Here is a 24,797-nt window from a genome sequence, read left to right as displayed (position 1 = left end):
TCCACACACCACCACCACAAAGCTTACTGCCCCTGTTTCGTTGTAAGCTAATTGCTTGTATGCTATGGTGGACACGACACCTTGCGTCCTCTTGTAAAGTTGTGAAGGGAACCGCGGAGAGCATTTGATTCACAGTTACAAGAGGTATCAAACGGGAAAACAGAAGAGAAAATGACAGCGGAACCGTTTTGAAAAGCGCGTGCGTAAGTGGTGCGTGCCGCCCCATGAGCACCACCATCGAATTATGATGGAGTTGAAAACTTGCGACTCAGCAAACAAAAAGATCTTCCGCTGTCAGCTGTAATTGCGTACCCTCCTCCCGTCGGCCCTGTTCTTCAGCAGAATTCCGCGGCTTTGCAGCATCAACGGTCAAAGTTGCCTCACCCTTCATCACTTTTTCGCCCCGCCTCTGCTGACGACTGCGCCTCATTTCCTCGACCGCAGCTCGGTGGTTTTGCAGGCGAAACAGAAAATCAGTGTCAACTTTTTCGCCGTAGTAATGCCTCAAGCAACGTACCAGTGCATCCACTTGAGGTAAACTTAGTTCTTCCACACGCTCCCACAGTGCGTTCAGTGCCGGGAGTAAGAGCTGTTGGTTTGGGGTAATTGCTTGCAGTGAAGCACTTTTAACCGCATCGGTACCTCCGTTTCCGGTACCCTCACTCTCTGCAAACGGAAGATTACCAACGACGTCCCCGTCTGTGCCATCTGTATGCTTGATGCTTTGTTCTTTTGAAGTGTCACATTGATCTGTTTCTTGTGGGTGCAAATGCAGATGAAAACATAACGCCATAGTCAAGTCAACAAGTTCGGCCATGGGTAGTACCGCGCAGCAACGTTGGGTTGTTCGCGGCGCACAGGCCATGACAACCGTTTCATCCTGCACACCAGCGCGGCACAGGGCTATAAGGAGCTCTGCAAAGTGGCGGTGCGGCACGCTCGACACTGACACATGCACCTTTGGGATCCAGTCCTCTCGACGCACTCCATCAACTCCTTCCCCGCTGTCCTTTCGCGCCTCTCCATACATCTGGAGGAACAACTCGCGGCACGCGTCATAGACCGCATGGAGGAGGCTGCAATTGGCATCAATGTTTAACCAGTGAGTGGGGTTCAGCGAGTTCTCTGCCCTCGATGCAGCCTTAGCGAAATTTGTAAGTAACGCCGGCATGAGGTGGAGTACGTCAATGGGGAAGATGTCCCTAACGACTTGCCGAAGGCGGAGAAGCACCCATGGCATGAAGGTGTCCACGACTTCACCATCACCCAAATGGGTGAGTGAGCAAGCTAGGACCGCAACTGCACTCGGGGTGCAACCCGAAAGAACCTTATCTACCCATCGCGTTGGGGTCAAGGACCCACTCACTGCCGATGTCCCTCCCTCCTCACCACCACATTGGGAGGCGACTTCCCTATACGACACCCACAACCTGTGAAGAAGCACAGAGAATACGGGGTAGTCCCCAACGTCCAGCGCGGCGAATCCATTTAATGCTACGATAACGTCTTCTGTAGTGAGGGATACCGCAGCATCATCAATCACTCGGGTGCGCAAAAGTTCCCACACATCCCTAAACGTGCCGCCATTGTGATGTTTGCACCGCGTGAACTCATCTGCCGCCACGTAAAACGCCGGAAGTAGAGCATCGAACGGGGCCTTCTGCACGGTCGACAGCAGCACGCGACAAAGGCGCGAATATAGATGTGGAAAGAAAACGTCTGCGCGCTGAAGTGCAGGCGCAATTAGCACTATAGAGTGCAGAGAAACGTCATCTTGAAGCAGCAAACGGGCAACACGATTGGTTATGGCTCTCTTTGCTAGTGCACTCTCCCGGCTGTAGTTTTCATGTGACAAAACATTCAAAAGCATCGCTGCGTGCTCCAAGTCTAGCTGTCGTGTAACATCCACAACCGTGAAACGAGAAAACCACCGCTGCACTGAGAGTGGATCCACAGAATCTGGAATTCTCGAAGTCAACGCCGCAATACCCCTAGCAAGCCACGCCACCCCGATCGCTGAAGCTATAGCGGTAAAGTGAACAATTACGCGCTCCTGCGAGCGTCGCGGGAGCTCCTCCAGTGGAGTGGCACACATTCCTGCAACGAAACTGTGCAAACCAAGTCGTGTGCCATGCTTGCGAAAAATAGCCAATGCTGATGAGTGTTCCAGTGTGCAGCTACCCATCTCACGTAGGGGCTTATCCTCGCCCGCACACGTTGGAGCTGGCACTGAGTTTGTTGGTGGTTGAAGAAAATGTACCTCCTTCACCTTCGATAGCGAGAGTGGCGGTGCCGGTAGCATCAAGGCGGCAGAGACGAGAGCAACGCTAGCAACCTTCACATCGCTTAACGCCGCTTTAGCCTGCAGCAGGAAGCGCGCTAATTGAGCATGGAACGTGTGGTACGGTATGTTGGATCCTCGCTGTATAATGGATTTTGCCATGGACATAACATCAGTGATTGAAAACAGTTCTAGTTTTTTCTCGATCACAGATGCCACAACCATGTAAACCTCAGCCCAGCGTTCAGCATTGACCCTAGTTAGTGCACACATGAACTTCGTTAGACAGGTTGGAGACAGCACGCCACAGTCCTCATCAGCGACAGCAATAATCTTTTCAGTGGTATCAGTATTATTAACGATTTGTGTTTCACGAACGCATAGCCACACAGCACGTTCAAGAACAGCGCCCACCAAGGGAAAGTAATCTTCCTCCGCACCAGTCGCTGGGATTTGACGTGTCTTTCCTGATGTGAATCGATTCTTGCCGTTGATGCGCTGCCTGTTCGGACTCACAATGTTCAGTAGTTTGACACACTGCTCCAAGCTCATTTGAGGTACGTGCGACATCCAGAGTTCCGTCACTTGTACGACAGGCCGCCCGCACACGGCGTACCGAGCATAACATGCTGTCAACTCAAACAATTCTGTTAGGCTTAGCACATTGCTTCGCAGAGCCCGTACTACTGAAGGAAGGAGAATTGTGTGTACCAGTCGATGGAGTTGAAAGTGATCTACCACCTGTGCCCTCCCCAGAAGCCGAGCAAAGCTCACTGAATCCTCATCACTAAAAGGCAAGTCGTACGAGTTCATAGTTCTGGAAACAAACCGTGTGGAGAGCTGGTGATTCGAAGCAACGCGTTGCGGTCCCCCGTGCGCGACTAGAGCTCTGTCATACCTTTCAAGTAGACGCGTTCCCATGGGTCCAATGATATCATCGGAGAGCGCGCCACATTTCTCTATGGACAATAACACTTGAACCAACAGAGACGGTGGCAGTACATCATCGACTTCACGAGCCCGTAGTGCCAGGGCGCGTCTGGCCACTTTAAATGCTTTCATGGGAGAACTCGGCAACTCTGGGGTTGCGGGTAACGCTACCTCGTCATCTCTCAGGCTTTCATTGACACCGTTATCACTATCTGTCCCACCAGATGGTTGTGGGGAGTCCACAGCTGTACGCTTGATGTACTCGTGCATGGGAGGAAGCGCTCTCCAGAGTGCAGCTACTAAATCGGCCGGGAAGAGCTGCTCCGCACGCAGTCCCGAATTTTGTGAAATACTGTCCAGTGACCCGAGTGCTTCCGTCAGAATTTGAAAAGCTCGGATGATGGATCGTGCGGTTGGCGGTGATTCGCCGCTGGACCCCAATATCACGGGCAAGGAATCAGCTCGCAGTCGGTGAAGTAGCTCTGGCCACTCCTCAAGCGCCTTCTGCAGTTTCTTACTGCCCTTCAAGGACGGTACAGCGAAGATAGCGGAGATGAGCTCCCCCGATTCATTCAGATGCATGATTGCCACCTCCGCTTGCCGATCAGTTCCACACCCATTTGAATCGCACACCTGAAGCGATTTACCACCATCCCCCACGAATTTTCCTCCGTGTTCACCCGCTGATTGGTTTCGCTCCGCTATACCGGCTAGTGCACCTCGTGTTTTCCACGCGAAAGCGTCGTGGGGAAGCGTTACCTCTAGGCCGTTCCCCAGTGGAAAGAGAACTGGTGTAGAGGATTCTGGCAAATTCAGTCCACTTTTTCCACTAGTGTTCCATGCTTGTGCCTGCCTACGATATGGGCCGCCGCGATTCCTCACTCTAGCTACACCGCGTCCCTTCGAATGATGCCGCTGGTCCTTTGTTGAGTCCACAACCTTGTCAGTAGCTTTTGTCTGCTCACGCAAATGGGCACCCGCCGCCGGTTTTGCTGCGGGAGTTGTTATGGGACGGTGACATGATTGGAGGGAAATGAAGGCATCGCTGACTGCAACCGACTGCGCCCTGGTTCGCAAAGAGACCAAACTCCGCATTTTTACCTTCACTTTTCCCTAAATGGTCGTTCTCCGACCCGCGTCCCTGTGCACAGCCACGGTTGAGGCGTAGGCAGAAAATAAAAGTTTAGGGGGATACACACTACACATATATCAGCGAGACACAACTTCGCCCAACGGGAAAAAGGACGCAAAACAGGAGACAAACACCACCCCCCCCCTCGAAAAAAAAGAAAAAAACGTTTGCTGGCGCAACTTGGCGGAGCAAAATAACACCGTGAGGTCCTACGTCTACGTCGGACGTGAGCCTCTGCGTGCCTCGCATCGGGCAGCTGACATCCGCGAAGGGAACTCATCCGCAATTCAGTCACTTTTTTCTTTCTGAAGGCGAACGACTTTGGCGTTTGCACACAAGTGCATGCTCAAATTAAAAAGTTCTCTTCGACATTGTTGCGTCGCACGAGATGTGTATATCAGCCCCACTACACTCAAGGGTAAACACCACTGCGTCTGAGTTGCACCATTCCACAAATGCGGCCGCGTACCCTGATGTGGCAAACGCTTCCTCAATCGTAGTAGCCACCACATTAGTCCTCAATGGGTTATTGGATTTGTACATGAGGTAAACCTCGCCAGCTGCGAATCGCACACGGAGGGTTACGTCGAGGTGACTGATATCTTCAACAGACGGGGGCATCCCAACTTGCGTTTTGATGGCGAGCAGGACGTTCAGCGGTGTCATTTCAGCACTTAAAATGAGCAAAGGTCGAGGCCCACAAACAGAGCAAGTAGGATTAGGGATAAGGTCGGTTACGTACGACGTGAGGCCACATTTTGTCGAACCATTGTAGTATGAAAAGCATTGAACCGGGAAGGCTACACCAGTCAGAAGCTTCACGAGCTCTAACACCGCTTGCGCCGCAACAAGCGCGTTGGTGAATCCAACGGCGGGCACGACATTTTTCACCACCCCCAGGGTAAAGGCATCATCGATATCTGGTCCTTCAATTCCGAATGCTTCTTTTCTCCTCTGTGCCATAACGGTCATCCAAGCAATGTGCTCTGGATTGTCAGCATCAGGGGATTCATGTGGCCTCAGTTCCTCCCACAGTTTGAACTTGACGTACAACACGCAGTGTTCAGGGAGTCGAGGGATATTCTCTAGAGTGCAAAGCGGTACAGTACGGCGGCTTGGATACAAGGAAAGGTCACACTCTATACATGGCGTGGGGTTGACGGACCGCAGCAGTACTACCCGACAGCAGCCTTCATAACCCTCTGTACCAGTATCGATTAGCGGCATAGCATACGCAATTCGCCGCATTCTCCGGGCGATAGGACGAGCTGCTATATTTTCGTAACAACCACCGTCAACCATATCAAAAGTTTCCCATTCGGCAACTTCAGCTACTTTTTGATTCACCCATCGGCGAGCCGCGACAGAGTCTACCGCCAGAATGACAGCGTGAAATTGGCGGTAAAACTCATCACTTTGATCTTCGATACGCCCGAAAAGTGCCCGCACTCGTACACCAGGGCAACGGCACTCCACAGCAGCGGCAGCAACTTCGGCTTTACTGCGCCCGATGTCTACCTCCCGGAAGAGGAACTGCCGACTAAGGTTGGAAAGCTCGACGGTATCCATGTCAATAACTGTAATATCGGCAAATCCACTGAGCGCCAGGGAATGCAGAACCTCGCAACCGATACCACCAGCCCCTACGAGCAACACACGCACACTATCCCATGTGATGCTATCGGAGCTGTAACCGTTGGCAAAGATTGGGGGCGCGCGCTGCACAACCCGCTGTAGTCCGGGATTTTGCAATGTAAATGCGGTCCGCAGCGGATTGCATGACATCACCACCCTCTTACTTCCCTACACACCCGCACCCAAACTCGGTGTGTATTTTCTTACCTTAACGCACTGCACCGGCACGCCTTATTTCCTCACTACCCTTTGTAAATCCAATTAGCACCAAACCCAACGATTATGGCAACGCATCGACCGCTCAACCACTTCCACTTCGATAGGACCTTGACGTTAGGAACAAAAAAAGGAGTAGAAATGAAAAACTCGTAGAATAGAAAGAGCTTTCCCGAATTTTTGACATAGCCACCACAACCAAAAAAAGATATGTGGGGCCCCATATAAGTTCCAAATACGACCGGCACCCTATCCTTCTCTTACACCTTCCGGTCGACTCTTTCACGGTTTCACCACGGCAATATGAACGCAGTATACGCGTGGCGATGTCGCTCCTCTCAGCGAAGCTTCCTCTGCACGCTACTACCACTATGAATATCGTTTAAGGCAACGGAGAAGTAAAATGTCAAACAACTCCCCCCCCCTGCCCCTTCGCTCCTTTCCCACGACTGACTTGGATCAGGAGTGCTCACACAACACTTCATCGACCAAACTAAACTTCCCCTCCTTTTCTTCTTCACTCTTCGTCACCTCAACACACACACCTCGACACACACGCGGATACAACAAGATGTCATTATTGCACACGCTGCTCTTATCCCGAAGGGACGAAGAAGGGGCACTGCCTCTAACAGAAGAGAGAAGTTTGTTTTCTATATATATATATGTATACATATACTCTCCCCCCCACACACACACCTCCCTTCAAACCCCACAAATTGCGTCTCCGTTTGCGCTGAGAAGCCTACGAACACCTCCCGTCCCACTCCCCTTCCTCCGGAGAAATAAGTAAAACACCAGCAAGGCAATTAAGACAAAATAAATGATGGTAACAACAATACTGAACTCGTAAATGTACACAAGTCGAAGAAAAAACATAATAACGCACATACAGTAAAAATAACAAAAAAAAAGGACATTGAATTAGTTGACTAAGACAAGAAACCCACCGATCAGTTTTGATTAAAGAATCCACTGCAAACGGTATTATGGGGAAAAGCAGAACCCCCGATCATCAACTTGCAGAAGGACTCATAAACCTCTCGGTAAGCATAAACAAGACAACCAAAAGTGTAAATACACACAAACATGCCCCTCCAACCATTTGCGGCTCTCACAGGTCTCAAACGTTGAAAAGGAAAAATAAACATGTTCAAGATAAAGAAAACAAAGGGAAACACGCTGAGAACAACGCATGATAATGCGAACAGACACTGTACAAACATTTGTTACATACAGCATTTGAAAGAAGAGCGAAGTGAGATTTTGTCCCACACATACACACACACACACACACACGCATAAGTAAAACGTACTTGGCGTAATGCCACCGGTTCACTACCCCCGCCGTCCGCGTTGCTCATGACAGATGCCTGGAAGTTGTTGTTTGTTTGTTTCAGCCACGAAGTGCAAGTACACTGCTTCTGCTAGTTTCCAACTGGTGTTGTTGACGTAAAATGCTTCCGCTAGCTTCCTTGGATCCATTCCGTGTTCACAATCAACATGAGTCCTGTGACGTGATGTCATCTCCCGAGTACGTGATCTCCTGCCTCTATCATACGTGCTTCCGAACCTCGTGCGTGGGGGAGCGTTGATGCCTGATGGCAATATTCCCGTTCTCGTAGCCTGTCTGTCTCTAGCTCCTGACCGAAGAGGGGATGCCCTCCGTTTGGAGCTACTTGACGACCTACAGGAACTCTTTTCATCCATTTCCTCCACCAAGCTCAGTAAGGCATGCACTAAGCAGCTGTCATATTCCACTTCTCTGCCTCGCGACCCACTGAGTGGATCATACGCTGAAGAAATTCTCCCGGAGGAACATCGACGAGGGCTGGCCCCTTTGCATAGAGACCGGAGGGACATTTCAGTAGACTGCGGTGGACGAGATGTGACTGTGGAACTGGGGCCACAGCTCCGAGATATCCGCCCCGACCTTCTTCTTGCACTCTTCCCAATGTCCCTCCACAACCTCTGCCGCAATTCCTCATAATCCGTCATCGGTCTGTGGACTGCTGAGGGAAATGGAGGAGGCCTATGGAAGTCCCTTTAAAGCACCCTGGGGGGACGGATGCTCCCACAGGGATACACGAAGGCAAATAGGCAACGCCAACAATTCCTGCGCACTACAACTTTGTTAGCACCAGAGAGAGGGGGATAGGAAGATAACGAAGATGAGAACGACGACGGTAAGGGTGTCGAAGCGCACACGAAACCCCAAATAGCGTTTAGTGACAGGTAATAATCGGAGATGTAATATATATATATATATATTTATTTATTTATTTATTTATTTATTTATTTATCTTTATATTCACCTGTATATGTTGCAGAAAGGGGATACCAGGTGAGGCACCCAATTAATAAAACCCAAAGAAAAAATGAATGAGACAGCTTCGTATTGTTGCGGGCACTTCGCCTTCTGGAGGTCGAAAAATCCTTTTCTGCTTGCCAACCCGCACGTTTGACGTCGTTACTGCTTTCTGCAAGTGACGACAGCCAAAGCGTCATTTACGCAGAGCTGTTTGTGCTTCGGGTTAAAGCAAAGAAACAAATAAAAGGAACAAAAATAAGTAAGGACGTAATATCTTTAAAACATATAAAAAATAAAAATTGGGAGAGGAGAGGATAGGACGCAGTTGAAACAAATCAAATAGCGTCCACCATAATGATGTTACGTTTACTGAAACCAAAAGTTTGAAAGCAGAAATTAAATAGAGAGAATGCTCGGGGTAGGGGCTAAATAAAGAAAAAAAATGTGTCATAAACGAGAGAGGGAATCAAAAAATAAATAAATAGATGCAAAATAGTCCCATGAAACCCATCGTTCGGATAAACAACGGAAGGGGGCAATTGGTGCAGGGTGAAAGTCAAAGCGAAAAACAAAAATAAATAACAATCATAATAAGTGGATTTAAAAAAATAAAATAAAATAATCCCGTGCTTCAACTTGAGAAGCTTTATCTGTCTTATCTTCCATTTCTGTTTTCTGTCCCGCTCCTCATCTAAGGCTCTGTCAAGCGGAACGGAGACTACGCAATCCGACCAAAGCGTTTACCCGATTCCTGCAAAAAAGTCAAAAGTCGTGTGTCACTGGTAGTCATAAAGTGATAAGAAGGTGAGATGCGCAATTGATCACTAGCGCGTGAATGAATAACAGATGAGGGGGGAGCATAGAAGAGACGTGCCAGGTTAGAACAACCGAATACCCGCTAAATCTTCCAAAATTGCGACCGGCAAGTCCGACGCGCAAGGAACAAATGCGTCAAGTAGGCTTCCCACGTGCCACTCAGCTTCTGAAGGAAGAAGCACCAAAACGCGGGCAACAGTGGTGAGCCACCGCGGTGACAAAACTGTCCGATCCTCCCGCCCGCTTCCATCACTTTCTGTAGCAAATGCTCGGAGCCTCTGGAGAAGGCGACGGATACAACAAACAAGTTTCCACATAACTTTTCCGACCCCTGGTGAATCTGCATCAATGTTTCGCATGACAAATTTCCCTTCGCAGTCCTTCTCCAGCTCATGCATTAAGAGGCTGTCACACAACAACGCAATGTGGAGGAGGCTCTCAACGAAACACAACACTCTGCCGACTCGCGGATATGATGCGGTTGCTGTGCCTCCATCTGACTTGGTATTTCGCGATCCCTCACCACTTTCCTCTTCATCACCGTACACCATGTCTCGCCAATTTTTCCAGTGGCCACAGAGGGATGGATGAGATGCGGTGAAGAAGGAACTCCACGAAGCACCGATGTGGTCTTGGCTGCTCGCATCTCTCGCCATCAGATGCGACAGTTCCTCCCCTGCGCGCACCGCTCCGTTGGCAGCCGTTGCGGCCGCTTCCACAAACCCCGAAGACCTGTGAAGGAAAAGCAGCGCCACCTCAGCTTTGGTGAGGTGGAGGCAGCACAGAGGGGAAGGGGAACACAACTTAACGTCTTCAAGCACAGTGAGTACCTCGTAAAAGCTTCGTTTGGAAGGGCACCGGAGGTACGATATGGAAGCGTTGCGGAGATGGTCGAGAAGCTTACTTTCCTCCGCAGTCACTGAGATATGCCCCACCACCTCACGGGGCGTTGACACCGTAGGCTGTATTGGTTTAGTGCTTAAATCAGAGTTTGCCAGCGTGGTTTGTGGTAACTCACCCACCGCACCGGTAGTTCCATTTCCACTTTTCGCATCGGTAATGCGGTGGCTGCCGCGACAGCTCTTCCGTTTCGAGTCTTCAGCAACGATTTGCAGTGAATAGGGTCCGCCGGTACATTGTTTCCCCGCCTCACCCAAACCATTGGGAGTTTCCCCTGAAGTAGGGGTAGATTGGCGAGCTCTACCTCGATGTTTTCGGCCACCGCGACGACACCGCCTTCCTCCTTTTCCTTCGCCTTCATAGCCCCCTTCCTCAGCACATTCACCGTTACCGTTACCAGCAGAACCAGCTCCGGGACGTTTGTGGCGCTGCTCTATAGCCCAGCGCTCAGTGTCAGTTAGCCCAAATGTGCAGGGTTTACCAGTACCCACGTCACGGTCTGTCACATAGCCCCCAAGAATGGCGTGTTTGCTGATTTCTACCGCGAGGTGAAAAGATGCGGCGATACGGTGACCATGCATCTCCAACATTTTCAGGGCTGCCTGCTCCTCAGCGTACTCAACGAAACAAACATAAAACATCTTATCAGGGTTCGGGGTCGTTTTTGGCTTCACAAGTCGGACCTTGTAGACCTCTCCACATGACCAGAGAAGAGCCCGGATGTCAGAAAATGCCATGGACACTGGTATGAACCTCACGTGAACCGTTCGGCGACGGCGTCCATCGCTCTCTGTCTTGCCGTTACTCTCCACGGGAGCGTCACTTACCTCTTCTCCTTGCGCGGAGTCTACAATGTCATTGTGACTCTCTATTTCGTCACATGCCTTTCCTTCCAACCCTCCTTGCGGTTCTGGCCGGTCACAAGTGGGGATGCTCGCAGTTTGCTGTTGTGCCCATGTTTGAGTGGAGTTTAAATCACCATCTGTAGTGCCTAAATATGGCGCAGCAACAGGACTCTGCCACTGCCTCACTGCATCCGCCTTCCTTCTGTCTGCTTCAATATCGTCAACACCTGGTGACTTATTGTTGTCTCCCTCTCGGCTCTCGTTGCGCCCAAGGAGCCCTTCCTGCGTTTCCGATGTGTGGAGCGAGGTAGACGATGCCGAGGCCTTTGATATAGGCGAGACCTTCAAACATTGATCTTCAACACGTGGCTCAGAGAATTGTTCTGCAGGTCCCTTGCTTTCCATCTCCGGGACAGCCTCATGCCGAGTGGCAACACCAACCACCGCACCGGGAAGAAGATCCAAGTCACAGCAACGAGCGTCAGTCTCGTAAGATGTAACGTCAAGTACGTGATCGCCAATGTACAACAACAAGTTCTTTGGCAAGATGCCTACGGCCACGTGGACAAAGGAACACACGTCTAGCAACGTTGCCTTCTCAACCCAGTTCTTGTGGTGCAGCGCGTAGATGTATGAGTCGGCGATGTGTACCAAGCATAATGTCTTCCCGTCAAAAAAGCGGCATGCGGTGTAACGATGGCCCGTGTCGCCACACAACAAGCACGAGGAGAGTGCAAGAGACGAAATTTCCCTCCACTCGCTTGCAGTGGTCTCGCAATCCCCAGGTAACACCTCATCTCCGGGATGTGTGGGGGCTGCTAACTTCACGCAGCTGTCACCCTTGTTGGAAACCGTATTCTCTTTGTGCTGGGCGTCACACCCCCAATTTTGCGTCCATGGGGTCCCTTCACGGGTAAACGTGGCGATATCTGCTGTTGCCACCGCTGGTGGTTGGGTTTGGTGACTCGTGGGAACTGCAGAGTATAAATCGTTCGTCACAGGTCGTGTATAACAATCCCTCAAAAACCGTTGATATGCACACCAAAACGGATGAAAGTATTTGTAGTAACTTTGTTCAGCTTCCATCCAGCCTTCTGCACTCTGTGGACATAATTGAGGGTGCTGGGGTCCCGTCGGGTAATAAGCTCCATCAGAAGGCCCACCAGCGAAAGGAAATGGAGGGAACATCACACCACCATGCAACCAATCTCGAAATAAGTCTGGGAAACAAGGAAGAGTTGCAGGGCCGTCAGTCATATTGTTATAATGCACGGAAGGGAAATGTTGCGGGTACGTGGCAACGGGCGCAGGGGGTAATGTGGCCATTTGTACCATACCCGGAAGCCAATCCAATGCCTGTAGATTGAACCTACCCCGGGGCTCTTTTTCATGTTGGTGATGCGGGAAATACATATTGTTTAATGGGGTTATCTGTTAAATGTATAGTGGCAAATTAGAGAGAGGAAAAAAAAGGTAAGAACGAAGGAGAGGGCGAAGTGGTACTACATGGTTGCAGGCATACGCTTATAATGGAAGCGACTACCTCAGGTGTAGTCCAGAAGAAAGGAATTAGATGTCTTCATGTCTACACTATGGCGCCTGAAGAGGTTCAGAGAATACCGCTCTTAACACTTCTCTACCGCCAATACAGTCACACACGACACCACTGCTCCTCTCCAATCCCAAGACAGCTTGGAGCGCGTTATCATATATTCACAGCCTGAAGGCGAAAGGGAAAGGGAACATAGAGAGACACACACGCGCACATTACGAAAAAAAAAAAAAGGAAAAAAGGAAAAAGGAAGGAAGGCACGCCTCCTTGTGACTATCCTCGGCTACGTGACGGAGCCCACATGCAACTGAGGTAAGTTACTGGAAAGCAAATAAAATACAGAGGAAATATTGAAAGCGAGATAATAATGACGGTGATAATATTAGTAATGTTGTTGGAGACAGAGTGTACACCCCATAAACGCATTAGGTAAACAACGGAAGAAAAGTAAAATATATATATATAAAAGAAAAAAATAACTGCCTCGGTACCCTCAACCCCAACACCAGTCCTCCTTTACTGTGTTGCACATCAACACTTTACATCACGGAGAAGGTTCAAGGGGAAAAAGACTTATATGTGGCTCCCCTCGTTCGTTGTAACAAATGATGACACCACAACTGTCATCTCGTTACTTGCGGTCATGTCATGCCGGTCTTTTACAGGGGAGAAAGAGAAATATATATATATATATATATCGCATTCGTCACAACGATATGCAATTGAATAAAAATTGGCACCTACAAAAATAAATAAATAAAATAGATTTAAAAAACGAAACAGTAAATTTTAGGAGGAACGTGACTAGTCGGAGCTTCAAGAATCAAGAGTTTACCACATTGACCGATTCGGGAGTGCGTGTCTCGTCATAGCTCCCGCCACTGATTGACTGCTCCTCGGGCATAAGTTGCATATCCTCTTCCGTCAGTTGGACGAAGCTACTGCCATCTGCTGACGTCGTCACTGTCATACTTGGTGCTGTTAAAACGCAATTGCTATCGCTGCTGCCGCCGTCGATATCCAATGGTCCCGTTGCATATGCCGTGTGACGCTCCATATAACTTATATTGTTTGGTTCAACAAAGTGTTGTTCGACGGTTTCCTCTTCTTCGTCGTTATCACTTCCTGAGTTGGTTGGGCTAACGTTGAACATTAGCAGAACGGCTGCGTCTGCTAGTGCATCCAGTAACTTCATTACAAACATTTCAAAAAATAAATTAATATATATATATATATATATAATATCCCTCTCACCAGAAATGTACCCCGTTTCCCCCCGTTGCGGTCTTCCTTATACGGGTGCTTTCTCACTTTGTTCAGGGTAGTGAACCTTTTATTTAATCAACTCCTCACGTTTGTACGTTTACACATGAAAGACAAAGTTTCGTGTAGGGGGAAAAAGAAAAGACAAGAACAAAAAGAGGAGTAAATGGTGACGGAAAACAGCTCGCTGCGAACAAATGCCCCACCAGGGAGCAAAAAAAATAAAAATAAATTGCGATACGCTGAGGGGTACGTGACGACTCAGTGATAGGCGTGATGGATACAAACACCTATATATGCATATATGTGTATATATGGATATGTAGATGAACATGTATCTGTGGGTGCTTTTGGTTATTCATATGGAAAACGTATGTTGGTACAGCTGTTGGGAACCATTGGGGACGGTACAACAAATGATCAACTTATGCCTCCACTGGAGCTCCACCGTTTGACCGAGTGTTTTGTCTCTGTTCCGCGACTTCCTCCAACACCCGCAGCAGTTTTTTGTGTTGAGGAATCATCAATTTATTTTCTGCTGCATCAAACACAGCCAGCCGATTGGATGTTAGTTCCCGTTCAATCGCTCTGAGGCGGCCCACTGAAATCATCATTCCTCGATCGTCGAAGTGTTGCTGGTGGAGGCTCATGGGAACGAAGACATTTTCGCCCGACGCTTCCTGTCGCTCAATCATGCATCGTAAGACATCAGTAAACGTGGCGGGAAGGCTAAAAAGTATACGTCTAATGGTGTCTTGAAGTGGTAAAGAGGTCCCAGGGCCAAGACTTCCTCTTAACCCGTGATGACCAAACCTTTTCCCCCCTGCTGCTGCTGCCTCAAGGTCTGTGAGCAACGTGAGACTTTTAACACATGCCATTTCATGCACCCGTGGAAGCAACATCGAGCGGAGGTGTACATACGCCAATCGAAACGGCTCCAACTGCGCCGCACTGTTTGACATGGCCCAGTTTGGATCGTCGAATGAGCACAGCAACATTACACGATTGGGATGGTCACGTGCAATGTTCTGAAGCTCTACCAGAAGTGGTGGGTCGAGTTCGTCTATGCCATGCACTACTAGGATCAACCTCGGAACATAGTCGCTATAATGAACTGGAGGATTGGCAGATTGTGCAGCAAGTCCCCCCGTGAGCATCTGAGCTGTGTAGGATGGAAGCGACTTCCACTGCACGCACGAACGGAGGGGAGCGCCGCATTCGACACGAAGCCGGCGCATGATGTCTGGAGATGAAACCGTATACCGTGGTTGCAGGCAAGTGTTTTCACTCTCCGATAGCGGAACCGACGTTACGGCCGTTTCCGTTTCCCGGCATCGCCGCTCACCACAAGGAGTTTCATATAAAGGTACGCTGTAATTCCAGTCTGATACCTCGCTCAGGTAATACCGTCGCAGCCACAGCCGCACTTTTCTGCTGGTTTCCACAGCCTCGGGATGAGTTTGGCGCCACCCACCCGTTCCGGCAGCGTCACACACTTTTTCTCCGCACCGTCTTTTCGAACCCTGCGCAGTTTGCTGAGTAGTTCTCTTAATATCAGAGTGCCCGCCATCCTGCACAAGCATCACGGACCGTTCTCGCTTCATCGAAATGGGTGCGGGGGAACACACAGTCATGCTCTCCTTGCGCTGTGGGGTAGTCGCCTTTAATGTTTTGGCTGCAGTTAAGTCACAACAACCAGGATCTCCCACTTTTAGTCCCATATTTTCTCGCCTTTTTTCGGTGGAACCGCCCATCATCGCGACCGAAACGTCTCTCACAGGGGAGCGGTAAGAGCGACTTCGCGACGACTCCGAAGATGTTGAGGAGGAAACCACCAAATAACATTGATCAGACGGGTTTCCGCATTCATCCCGCGACGGTGCTTGCGAACGACTGATACGCAGAAACGGATCACAGTCCCCTCCACGAAAAACGAGGTTGCGCAGCACCTCCTTTTCTACGATATGACGCTGTTCCTGCAATTGCTTGCTAATTTCCCGCAGCTGCCGAGTCACACGGTTTGCAGAAGAGCGGTAGCCATCCACAAAGGCTACTCCCAAATTTCTTAACTCGGCGGATTGCGCAACGTGGCGAAGAAAAAAGTATTTTGATGCAATTCCGTACACAGCTACGGAACGGCCCTGTAGTAGATAGTCAACCGCTAGCAACAGTTCCTCGCATCGGATCCCCTCTGGCCACGTCAAGTGAGGTTCACCTTCCCCCATAACAGGAGGCTCTGCGTTGCCTTTAGTTTCAGTTCCATTATTCTGACCCTCACCTTCGTTCCCCTCTGTCCCACCTGAGCCAACACACCCCGCCGTCTCCGTGATACTATTTTCTCTTCTAGGCGAGCAGATTCTGCTAGGTGGACGTCGCATATGCTCCGGAAGCCATTGCGTTGGCAAAAGATTCCTCACCGGATCGCTGGTGGCGGTACGATGCAGTACGTCGACAACGAGCAACGGGCGTACGGTGTTGCGTGGCAGCTCCTTAACCGCCATCAACTGCCCATCTCGCTGTGGGTGCCCCTGTTCCATCCGTCGACCTCCTGGTGATTTGACAACAGGTCGAGGCGACCCCGACCTCGCTGTAGCTCTCCGGTAGATGTCCTCGGTGACGTACAGCGCCACTGCATGGATCTTATGAATGCCATACGAGCCATATGGAATGTGCACCCGGAGCTTATGCGGAGGTAACCCTGGGAGAGTAGGTGGACAGCGAATCGTGTGCAACGGTGTAATGGTCTCTTCCCCTGTGATGGAGGGGTGGGACTCCCGCAGCTGCCGATTCACGCCACACCATACTAGCGATTGCTCCAACCTTGGGTTCTGCACAACACACGAAAAACTACAACCCTCCTCACAGAACGGCCGCCGACCCAACACTCCAGTGCGAGACGCCTCCGGAGGCACACCGATGTTGCCACCAAACTCGGTGGGCGACGGTTCTGTGCCGAGAAACTGAGCCGTTAGCGGTGCTTGCGATTGGGCTCTCTTCTCACGTTGCTCCTTCATGGTGTAGTAACGCTGAACCACATCCACATCATACGATGCCCCTTGACCTCGAGTGAGTCGACGTGGAGGACGTGGACCCTCACATGTCCATTCGAACACGGGCACAGATTCCTTCTCGAGAACCCCCGAGCGACACAAAAAACAGCGGGGTTTCATGAAGTCGTCGGCACTGTTAGGTGTGTCACTCCCGCGTGAGTTTGGAGTAAACGCTTGGGTGGGTGTCCTGTCGGCAAGACTCTTTTCTGAGTTTGTCGCAGCGCCACCTTCACCGCCGGTGCCGCCACTAGTTGTTGTGGTTGCCAATGAGAGAAGGGACGACGGAATGGCGTCATAACACCGAGCGCAAACAGTGTATGCACAAAATGTGCAGTGAAATGCTTCTGCTGCTCGGTAGCGTGGACGACCCTCACTTTCCGGGCATGGAACCCACGGTATTTCCTGCAAAGCAGCAAACAGTTCATCCCGCTTCATACATGCACGGCGGCTAGGCTTTCCTTATCTTCTTACACTTCCCAGATTTTACGGTGTCTCGCCTATCCTGTCCTTTCTTCTTGGTGTAAGCACCTTTCTGCTATATTTTTACACAATGTGGAGCCTACACTGCTCTTTTTGTCGATGAAAAAAGCGCTAGTCTGTGACAGCTGATCCAGCTAACTCAACATGTAACCCAACTTCCCCACACGAGCACACAGAATGGCCAGAATGTGGAAGGAGATGCAACGAGTGTATCAATATGACTGAAAGCACTTTTTTTTTAAAAAAAAAGAAAAGTTATGGAAATCGCACGGTAGCCTACTAGTAAATAAAACTGAGCTGTAGGCCGCTATAAATTCAGTTCGAACGAAAACAAGAGGTACAGGGTCTGGCAGACGGGGTGCCGCTTTAACGCAGTAACGAGGAACCACCAAGAGATGACGTTAGTGACCAGACAAGGTGGTTCAACATATGTTAGTGTTCCTTCAAAAGAAAACTGTGCGCAACCGGACCGGGGCTCCTCTTTCTCCTCCACCTCCACTGATATTCAACTCACTCCCCTTCCTTCAGCCGCAGTTCTGCCACCGTTGCCTTCTCACTTCTTCACAGACACCAAAATACCTAATTATCAGCCTTCGTAGTTGTTCTGCCACGTCACAAGGCAAACCCACGTACTTGTCCACGTGTGCGGCTTTCTTCCACCATCCTTTACAACACCACAGTTGCTATTATTCGTTCTTCCGCACCTTATTTCATCATTTTCCTCTCCCTCACCTTTTCCACCTCGAAGTCAGGCTCATACCGCCTCATTCAGCGGCGCCGATTCCATCAAAGTATGTGCTTTACTTGTGTGAGGGCGTCAAATCGAGGGACAGCGGAGGCCGAACCAATGTACGAAACTGTAGGTTGAACCGCTTGTACGTACTTCGCTAATGTGTCACGAAACACTGCTGGAGTGACGGCATCCACTCGCTCGAACACCTCCCGCAGAGGCACGCGTCGACCAAGGTGAATCATCTGCCGACCCAAGTCCTCCGCGCTATTTGTTGTGCTGTCTCGCATCATCATAACCGATGACTTATACTCACTTTTTGCCTCCTCGAGGAGTGCAGCGTCAACAGCTTTGGTAGACAGCTCATTAAACAACTTTAGCATGTGATCCAGCAACACAGTCTGGCTCTCATCTCGCTGAACACCGCCGTTGGCGTCAGCGACTGCCGTGCGCATAGTAACTAACTGATACCCAAGGAGACTAGTCTCTTTGTATGGAGTATAGAAAGGTCGCAGCTGGACCAGGTTTGACAACTTTTCCCACGGGAGCCGCGGGTTCAGTCGCTGATGAGCAAATTGGTCATGTTGTCCTTCACGCACTTGCCCAATAACGTTATGAACTAACTGTAGTGCGTAGCTGTCGTCGTGTATGGCCCCGCATATAGGATACGCGAAAGCGGTATTTGCCGTGGCCATTTGTTCGTTCCACATCACGGTGTAACCACCCCGGTATTGTGACTGCAGCAGTGGGGAGTTGTTCGCTGCAGGGAGGTTTCCAAAGAACTTCTCGGCAAGCCTATGTGCTTCATCTGGATGGATGCCACCGGAACTAATGAAAGACATGCGCGGGCCGGTGTAGTGCACCCGAACAAACTCCTGTATCATGTCACGGTTTATGCGGGAGGAAATGTTTTCCACAGGGCCTAGAATAGTGAGCGGAAGCCCGCAGTGTGCCGGGTCGTAAGCTGCCTGATGGAGGTTATCCATGAGCACTTCATCCACCAGCTCCTCCACCTCCCGCATCTCGGCTAGGATTGTCGGCCTCTCCAACTCGACATCGCTTGGGTCGTATCTGCCGTTTTGCAGTAAATCCGAGACAACATCAATCATTTTCTCCACATCATATTTGAACGCCTTCACGTAATATGCTGTTCGGTCACGCGAAGTGTATGCATTGAAGTGGGCCCCCCTATGCTCGAAGAGATCTTCCACGGCACGCTTGGAGTACTTTGCAGTGCCTTTGAAGTTCATGTGTTCAAGAAAGTGCGCAACGCCGTTGTTGTTAATATCCTCGAAGCGACTGCCTGCGTCAATCCACACCCCAACGGTGGCAAACTGACAATTTGGCAAATATTCGGTGGCCACACGACATCCGTTGGGAAGTGAAGAGTAAACAACCGGTGTGCAACGGTCAATCGCAGCAGCACATTGAGGAGCGCTCAGCGTGCAGTTCAGCACGGGAAGACATCTGCAAAAGGATGGACGAAACATTTGTTGTTGTTAGGCCCTCGCACACACAAAAAAAAAAAAATTGCCGCTACGGACACGTACTAGTTTTGCCTCTTTCCGAATCTAATGACACGCCTGTGTTACCTCCGGAGTTAAACGAAAACAGAGGAATACAGGTGTAAACTGCGGCTCAAAAGAAAAGACAGTAATAAAGAGCTGCGATGAGGAGATGTTTCCTAATCTTTTCTTCGACCACCTCCTGTTTGTGCCTGCTTCTTCCCACCTATTATCGGTAATCTGCAAACATACACACACACACAAAAAAAAAAAAGCGAAAAGAGAGAGGGTTTCAACAATGACAGTTTAGCAGTAATGAAATCAAAAGACGCAAAAAAGAAACATTGTAACTGGCGTTGGGCAGCGTGGGTGGAATATAGGGTGTTTTTAAAGTATGTGAAACAGTAAGACACAGTAGAAGTTATGGGTCCATGGGAGCTGGTTAATTGAATGAAAAGAAAAAAACGCACAACATAACCAGCTTCTATGGCAAACTGTTGCTTAAAAAACACTTAAGCATGACCCAAACTCAGGGAGGATACTTGAGAATTAAAGTGCAAGCGGGGAGAAGCAACGGAGCCAACACGCACAATACAAATGTAGGAACCAAGCAAATGCTAGAGCCCGAGATTCCCACATAGTAAAAACCTTTGTTACTCCATTTTTTTTTTTCCTCCCCTCACCTAACGATCGCAAGGGACATATGCCGTCCTGTCATGTACCATGCTAGCAAGCTCTACCAATAATATCAGCATGAAGTCCGACACTTCCCTTCTTTCGTAAGTACGTCACTGAGGCTGGCACGCGAAAGGTCCCTGAAAAGTGAACAGAGTGAGTGAGTGTGTGTGTGCGTGTATGTGTAGGTGTAGGGGGCTCACTCACCGAGCTTTAGGTCCTTCAGACGTTGATATTGCTTCTGCAACTCTGTCACGTCAACGTCGCCCCCAACTTCATCAAACCACCGTGACACGTCCTTCACAACGGACCGCCAGTCATTCGAGTTATCATCGCTTTGCTGCGTAGACCAGGCATCAAGGGACTTGTAATGAAGGAGCAGGGACTCGACGTCATTAAGCAGACCACTACGCCGCAACCGCTCGTCGTCAAGGCGCTGAAGTGCACGAAGGCGGTTCCGCGCTGCAAGGGCCTCCTCTTTGTTCATGTTCACACCGCCTTGCGAAGTTGAGGAAGGTGCTGGAGTATTGTTCAACGGAAAGCGAAGTGCAAAATGCCTCACTTTTGCATTGTTATTCTTCCCACCAGTTCCTGCATCCCTCTCATTGACTTCCAGGATTTCGTCACCGGTTGGGGTCTCATTCTCTTTTGCTTCATCTGCTCTGGAGTTTTGCATTTTCGCGCTATTAGAATTTGCTGCAGACGGAGAACCCCCACTTCTCTTTTCCCTCCCGGGGCTAATGGTACTCGTCGTGTCAGTTTCGTTTTGAGACGGATTGTTGTTCTCGTCCTTTTGTGCCGTAGTTTCGTTATCCCCAGTCTTTTTCACCGAAGGTAGCACAATCACCTGCTCCGCGTATCTAGCGTGGACGTACGAACCGGCCACATAGGGCAGCCCGCTTCTACTGAGCACCACCTCCACCACCACCTCTACCTGGCGGAGGACCACAGAAGTTTTGGTAACTTTGTTCGCTCTTTCGGTACTCATTTCCTTTTCCTTCTCGCGCGCAGCATTCATGCTCCCACTCACACCACTCACTAGCACAGAACGCGAGTAGCGTCCGTTACCGTCGTGAAGCGTTAGTGTGAAGTCGGCTGTGCGGTTTGGAAATATTAGCGACCGGGCTGCCGGAACGGTGGTGTTCCGCTTGGCAAACAGAAGGTTACGATGAGGCTTGGTTTCATTTGATTCCTTAATCGGGGGTGAGGCAGTGAAGTAGATATCATTTGTCAAGGACTCCATAACGCGAATTCGGCTGAGGGTGTCGTGGATCATCAGTGCCGCTCCTGAGACAACTGCCTCATCACTGTTAAGAGTTCTATCCGCCGGTTTACCGTAACCTTCACTCAACCGTTCCTGCAGTTTTGGCATACGTGTGGCACCACCAATTAGTTCAAGGCGCACCAACTCACTGAGTGACCGCACCGTACCATTCGTCTGCGTAATGGCGTGGTCACGAAGCCGTACTGCCTCGTTAAACAATTCACCACAGGCTTCTTCGAACTGCGCACGAGAAATATTTGCGATGAAGTCGCCCCCGTCTTCACGAACGCCGGGCACAACAAAAGGAACATTTTGATTTACCGACAACCGCTCCCTCGCCGCGTTGACGGCGCGTAGCAGGCTAACCACTGCGCGCCGAGTGGTGGCTGTAACCGGTTTTCTGTCTAGTACCGGCGTGACCGGTGTTGGCTTCGCGGCGGGGAACAAATTTCTCTCCACATAACGTGCAAGACAGCGGTCGAACGACCTGCCTCCCAGCGTATGGTTTGTAGCGGAAGCCACCAGAGTAACTGTCCCAAAGTCGTCACGTGCGGTAGCAGGGGTAAAACGAAACACGGCCACCTCGGTTTTGGAACTACCCATGTCGTATATCATTGCATATTTTCTCTCAGTTGTGTTGGAGGGATGACCACGAAATAAAGTCTCTGTATTGAGGTGTGCAAGCTGCGTTGCAGCTGCTGCAGAACCATGCACGAGGCGGATAGTTCGCAAACCCACCACGGCAGCAGCGTCAACCATGGCTTGACGGTACGCCAAACTGGAGGAGGTCGGCACAACCAACACAAGGTGTCGCACCGGCGCACCATCCAGCGAACGTTCCGCAGACCGTTTCATGTGTCCCAAAATCATTCCAATCAACTCCTCCACAGTGAACTCTATTGGTGCGGTGGTTGTACCTTCACTGCTACCACCCGGAGTGATACGAACCACCGCAGACTTGCGGCGAATTTGCGGCACAACCACATACGTAAACCTATCGGTATCACTAAAAGAGATGACACCTTCACGTTCCGACCTTTGATTACCTGTTTGTTCGTGATTTTTCTGTCCCGCAGAGATTTCCTTCGAAACGATCAGTCCTGCGAGTAGCGAAGGGCCGCAAATGGACTGCTGGGGGAAGCGTGGTTCCAAAGAACGAGCCTCCTCTGCAAATAAGCGCTCGACGCTGCGCAACGTGTCGTTTCCGGCGTTGGGCACAATACGAAAGGCGATACATTGTGGGCTCTTACGGTTTGTCTGATCATTGAGTACTATGCTGGCCCGCGGGGCGGTGCTGCCTCCAATCACACGTGTGGCACCCTTCACCCAGTCAGCTCCAATGTCTACGGCCAAAACTTCTGATCCTCCACTCACGGTGCAGCAACAACCAACCAGACACAACACCAACAGTAGTGCCCACTGTGCCAAACAGAGCATGGACATGACGGCAACGTGTACGTTAGGGCGCTCAAACGCCTGCAGCTGCCCTCTCTGCGCGATAGATTCTTTTCCACAGAAAGGAAATGCTTAACCGGTCTTTTAATGAAAGCGAACCCAACTTGTCCCTTGGTTACTGGAAAACAACCACCCTCGTGTGGGCGTGACAGCGTAGGAGAAGAGTGATAAGAAGTGAAAAAAAAGGGGGTAGAATAACATAAATAAAGAAATGTATGAAAGAAGGGTTACCTTACATCTTTGTCTACACTCTCATTTCTCCACGTAAGTTGAAGAAGAACTATACTTTTTGGATGTAGTTTTGCCCCATAGATATGGTTATCACGACTTCGTGAAAGGGTTGGAGATACGAAGAAAGAATTTTCAAAAAAAAAAAAGACAGAGGGAGGAAAACAAGCAGAGAAACTTCGTCGTTAACCATTGAGAGAGTCAAAAGGAACTAAACTGGGGTACCTCTACTATTACGTTATATATGCATATAACATATATGCATATATATATATATATGATGCTAACAACAATATTCTTTTCAGTTTTTCCTGCTATTTTCGTTTTGAACATTCCACCCTAACGGGAAGTGAAAAGTAACATAAAAGAACAAAAAGCACGGAGTTGGCCGACCAAGGCAGTCCTCGCTAGGCTTGGAAGTCGCGCCTGATAATGATCAGCGCTGCGGTGGGTATTGTACTTTTTTTTAAAAAAAAGGAGGTTCGGCACCACTTTATGAGATAAGATATGAGTGACGGGGAAGAAGGGAGAAAGTAAAAGGAGAAACAGAAATCGGGTCAAAGGGTTTAACAGAGCTAAAAAGAGGAAAGAAAAACATGTAAATATTAAAGCATATGTACATGCATATATACATAAAATATGCACAATATTACTCTCATCTGCTAATATGACCCGTGTTGATGAACGTACAAGCACTCGTAATTCAATATGAATATGCGAAGGCCTTGATGTTTGAGTAAAAACTGGCACTTGCATGTTGGAAGGCGTTGACGGGCGTAAACCATATGATGTGGGAGCATTAAATGTAAGCACAGCTAAAAGGTTTTTGGCACATACACACACAAAAATGCACACAAATACAAAATCACACACACACACACAAATATTAATAAATAAATATATCAAGACATGTGATGAATATGTGTACTGGAGGATTCTCCTTCAGGTGGTAAGTTTCAGATGTTTCTTAAGCTGTTATCCAATCCAACCCGAATATGTGGTTGCGCTCTCTCATCTTATTTTAAGCACCTCACATTTTCCTTTTCCCCCATTTTCATTTGTATTTCCTCCTTTCACTTTTTTTGTTTCGTTTTGCTGTCTTAACTCGTTCTATTCCCCAACTCACCATTCCTTCAATGAATCGATTTTGTAAACATGTCTGTTTCACAACATCCTCAAATGGAAAAGGTAAATGAGGAAAATTGAGAGCAGAGATAGGAATATCAAGCATAAATGATGGAACGTGAGATGGAGCGCTGCCGCACGCACATAATATTCCTTTAATTATATCAACCACAAAAAAAAAAACATCGGAAGAAAATTAATAGTAGTGAGAAGTAACAAAAATGAAGAAAAAATGGGGGAAAAGAAGAGGAGAGAACGAAAATCAAAGGGAGGAACTGCGTGGTGGTAGCCTTTACTGAGAAAGGAGGCAATAAACAAAGCAGGTAATACAGGTACGGGTACAAAACAAAAGGCTCAAGGGAAAGATAAAACACAAGACAAATGTCGTGGCGGCAGAAACAGAG

The 24,797-nt window shown here is 49.4% G+C and overlaps 10 protein-coding genes across 10 annotated transcripts; all 10 read right to left on the bottom strand.

The window, feature by feature from the left end:
* Positions 1–268: 268 nt before the first annotated feature.
* Positions 269–4,306, bottom strand: TbgDal_IX2460 (hypothetical protein, conserved; the record flags this gene model as incomplete). The annotated part of the gene is made up of 1 exon (XM_011778140.1): positions 269–4,306. The coding sequence occupies one exon, from the start codon at positions 4,304–4,306 to the stop codon at positions 269–271; it is 4,038 nt and encodes a 1,345-aa protein (XP_011776442.1).
* Positions 4,307–4,314: 8 nt separating this feature from the next.
* On the bottom strand, positions 4,315–4,623 carry TbgDal_IX2450 (hypothetical protein, unlikely; the record flags this gene model as incomplete). Its single annotated transcript, XM_011778139.1, has 1 exon — positions 4,315–4,623. The coding sequence occupies one exon, from the start codon at positions 4,621–4,623 to the stop codon at positions 4,315–4,317; it is 309 nt and encodes a 102-aa protein (XP_011776441.1).
* Positions 4,624–4,694: 71 nt separating this feature from the next.
* On the bottom strand, positions 4,695–6,128 carry TbgDal_IX2440 (ubiquitin-activating enzyme e1, putative; the record flags this gene model as incomplete). Its single annotated transcript, XM_011778138.1, has 1 exon — positions 4,695–6,128. The coding sequence occupies one exon, from the start codon at positions 6,126–6,128 to the stop codon at positions 4,695–4,697; it is 1,434 nt and encodes a 477-aa protein (XP_011776440.1).
* A 1,404-nt stretch (positions 6,129–7,532) lies between these two features.
* Positions 7,533–8,192, bottom strand: TbgDal_IX2430 (hypothetical protein, conserved; the record flags this gene model as incomplete). The annotated part of the gene is made up of 1 exon (XM_011778137.1): positions 7,533–8,192. One exon carries the CDS (start codon positions 8,190–8,192, stop codon positions 7,533–7,535), a length of 660 nt encoding a protein of 219 aa, XP_011776439.1.
* A 1,191-nt stretch (positions 8,193–9,383) lies between these two features.
* On the bottom strand, positions 9,384–12,479 carry TbgDal_IX2420 (RBP32; the record flags this gene model as incomplete). Its single annotated transcript, XM_011778136.1, has 1 exon — positions 9,384–12,479. One exon carries the CDS (start codon positions 12,477–12,479, stop codon positions 9,384–9,386), a length of 3,096 nt encoding a protein of 1,031 aa, XP_011776438.1.
* Positions 12,480–13,441: 962 nt separating this feature from the next.
* On the bottom strand, positions 13,442–13,822 carry TbgDal_IX2410 (hypothetical protein, conserved; the record flags this gene model as incomplete). Its single annotated transcript, XM_011778135.1, has 1 exon — positions 13,442–13,822. One exon carries the CDS (start codon positions 13,820–13,822, stop codon positions 13,442–13,444), a length of 381 nt encoding a protein of 126 aa, XP_011776437.1.
* Positions 13,823–14,306: 484 nt separating this feature from the next.
* TbgDal_IX2400 (hypothetical protein, conserved) lies at positions 14,307–17,366 on the bottom strand (the record flags this gene model as incomplete). The annotated part of the gene is made up of 1 exon (XM_011778134.1): positions 14,307–17,366. The coding sequence occupies one exon, from the start codon at positions 17,364–17,366 to the stop codon at positions 14,307–14,309; it is 3,060 nt and encodes a 1,019-aa protein (XP_011776436.1).
* An 831-nt stretch (positions 17,367–18,197) lies between these two features.
* Positions 18,198–19,631, bottom strand: TbgDal_IX2390 (metallo-peptidase, Clan ME, Family M16; the record flags this gene model as incomplete). Its single annotated transcript, XM_011778133.1, has 1 exon — positions 18,198–19,631. One exon carries the CDS (start codon positions 19,629–19,631, stop codon positions 18,198–18,200), a length of 1,434 nt encoding a protein of 477 aa, XP_011776435.1.
* An 889-nt stretch (positions 19,632–20,520) lies between these two features.
* TbgDal_IX2380 (HSP70-like protein) lies at positions 20,521–23,028 on the bottom strand (the record flags this gene model as incomplete). The annotated part of the gene is made up of 1 exon (XM_011778132.1): positions 20,521–23,028. One exon carries the CDS (start codon positions 23,026–23,028, stop codon positions 20,521–20,523), a length of 2,508 nt encoding a protein of 835 aa, XP_011776434.1.
* Positions 23,029–23,607: 579 nt separating this feature from the next.
* Positions 23,608–24,024, bottom strand: TbgDal_IX2370 (conserved hypothetical protein, unlikely; the record flags this gene model as incomplete). The annotated part of the gene is made up of 1 exon (XM_011778131.1): positions 23,608–24,024. The coding sequence occupies one exon, from the start codon at positions 24,022–24,024 to the stop codon at positions 23,608–23,610; it is 417 nt and encodes a 138-aa protein (XP_011776433.1).
* Between the last annotated feature and the right edge of the window lie 773 nt (positions 24,025–24,797).

Source organism: Trypanosoma brucei, chromosome 9, assembly GCF_000210295.1.
Source record: "Trypanosoma brucei gambiense DAL972 chromosome 9, complete sequence".
NCBI classification, from domain to species: Eukaryota; Euglenozoa; class Kinetoplastea; order Trypanosomatida; family Trypanosomatidae; genus Trypanosoma; species Trypanosoma brucei.
Note: the sequence above shows the minus strand (reverse complement) of the source record. Positions and strands in the feature narration are given on the sequence as shown.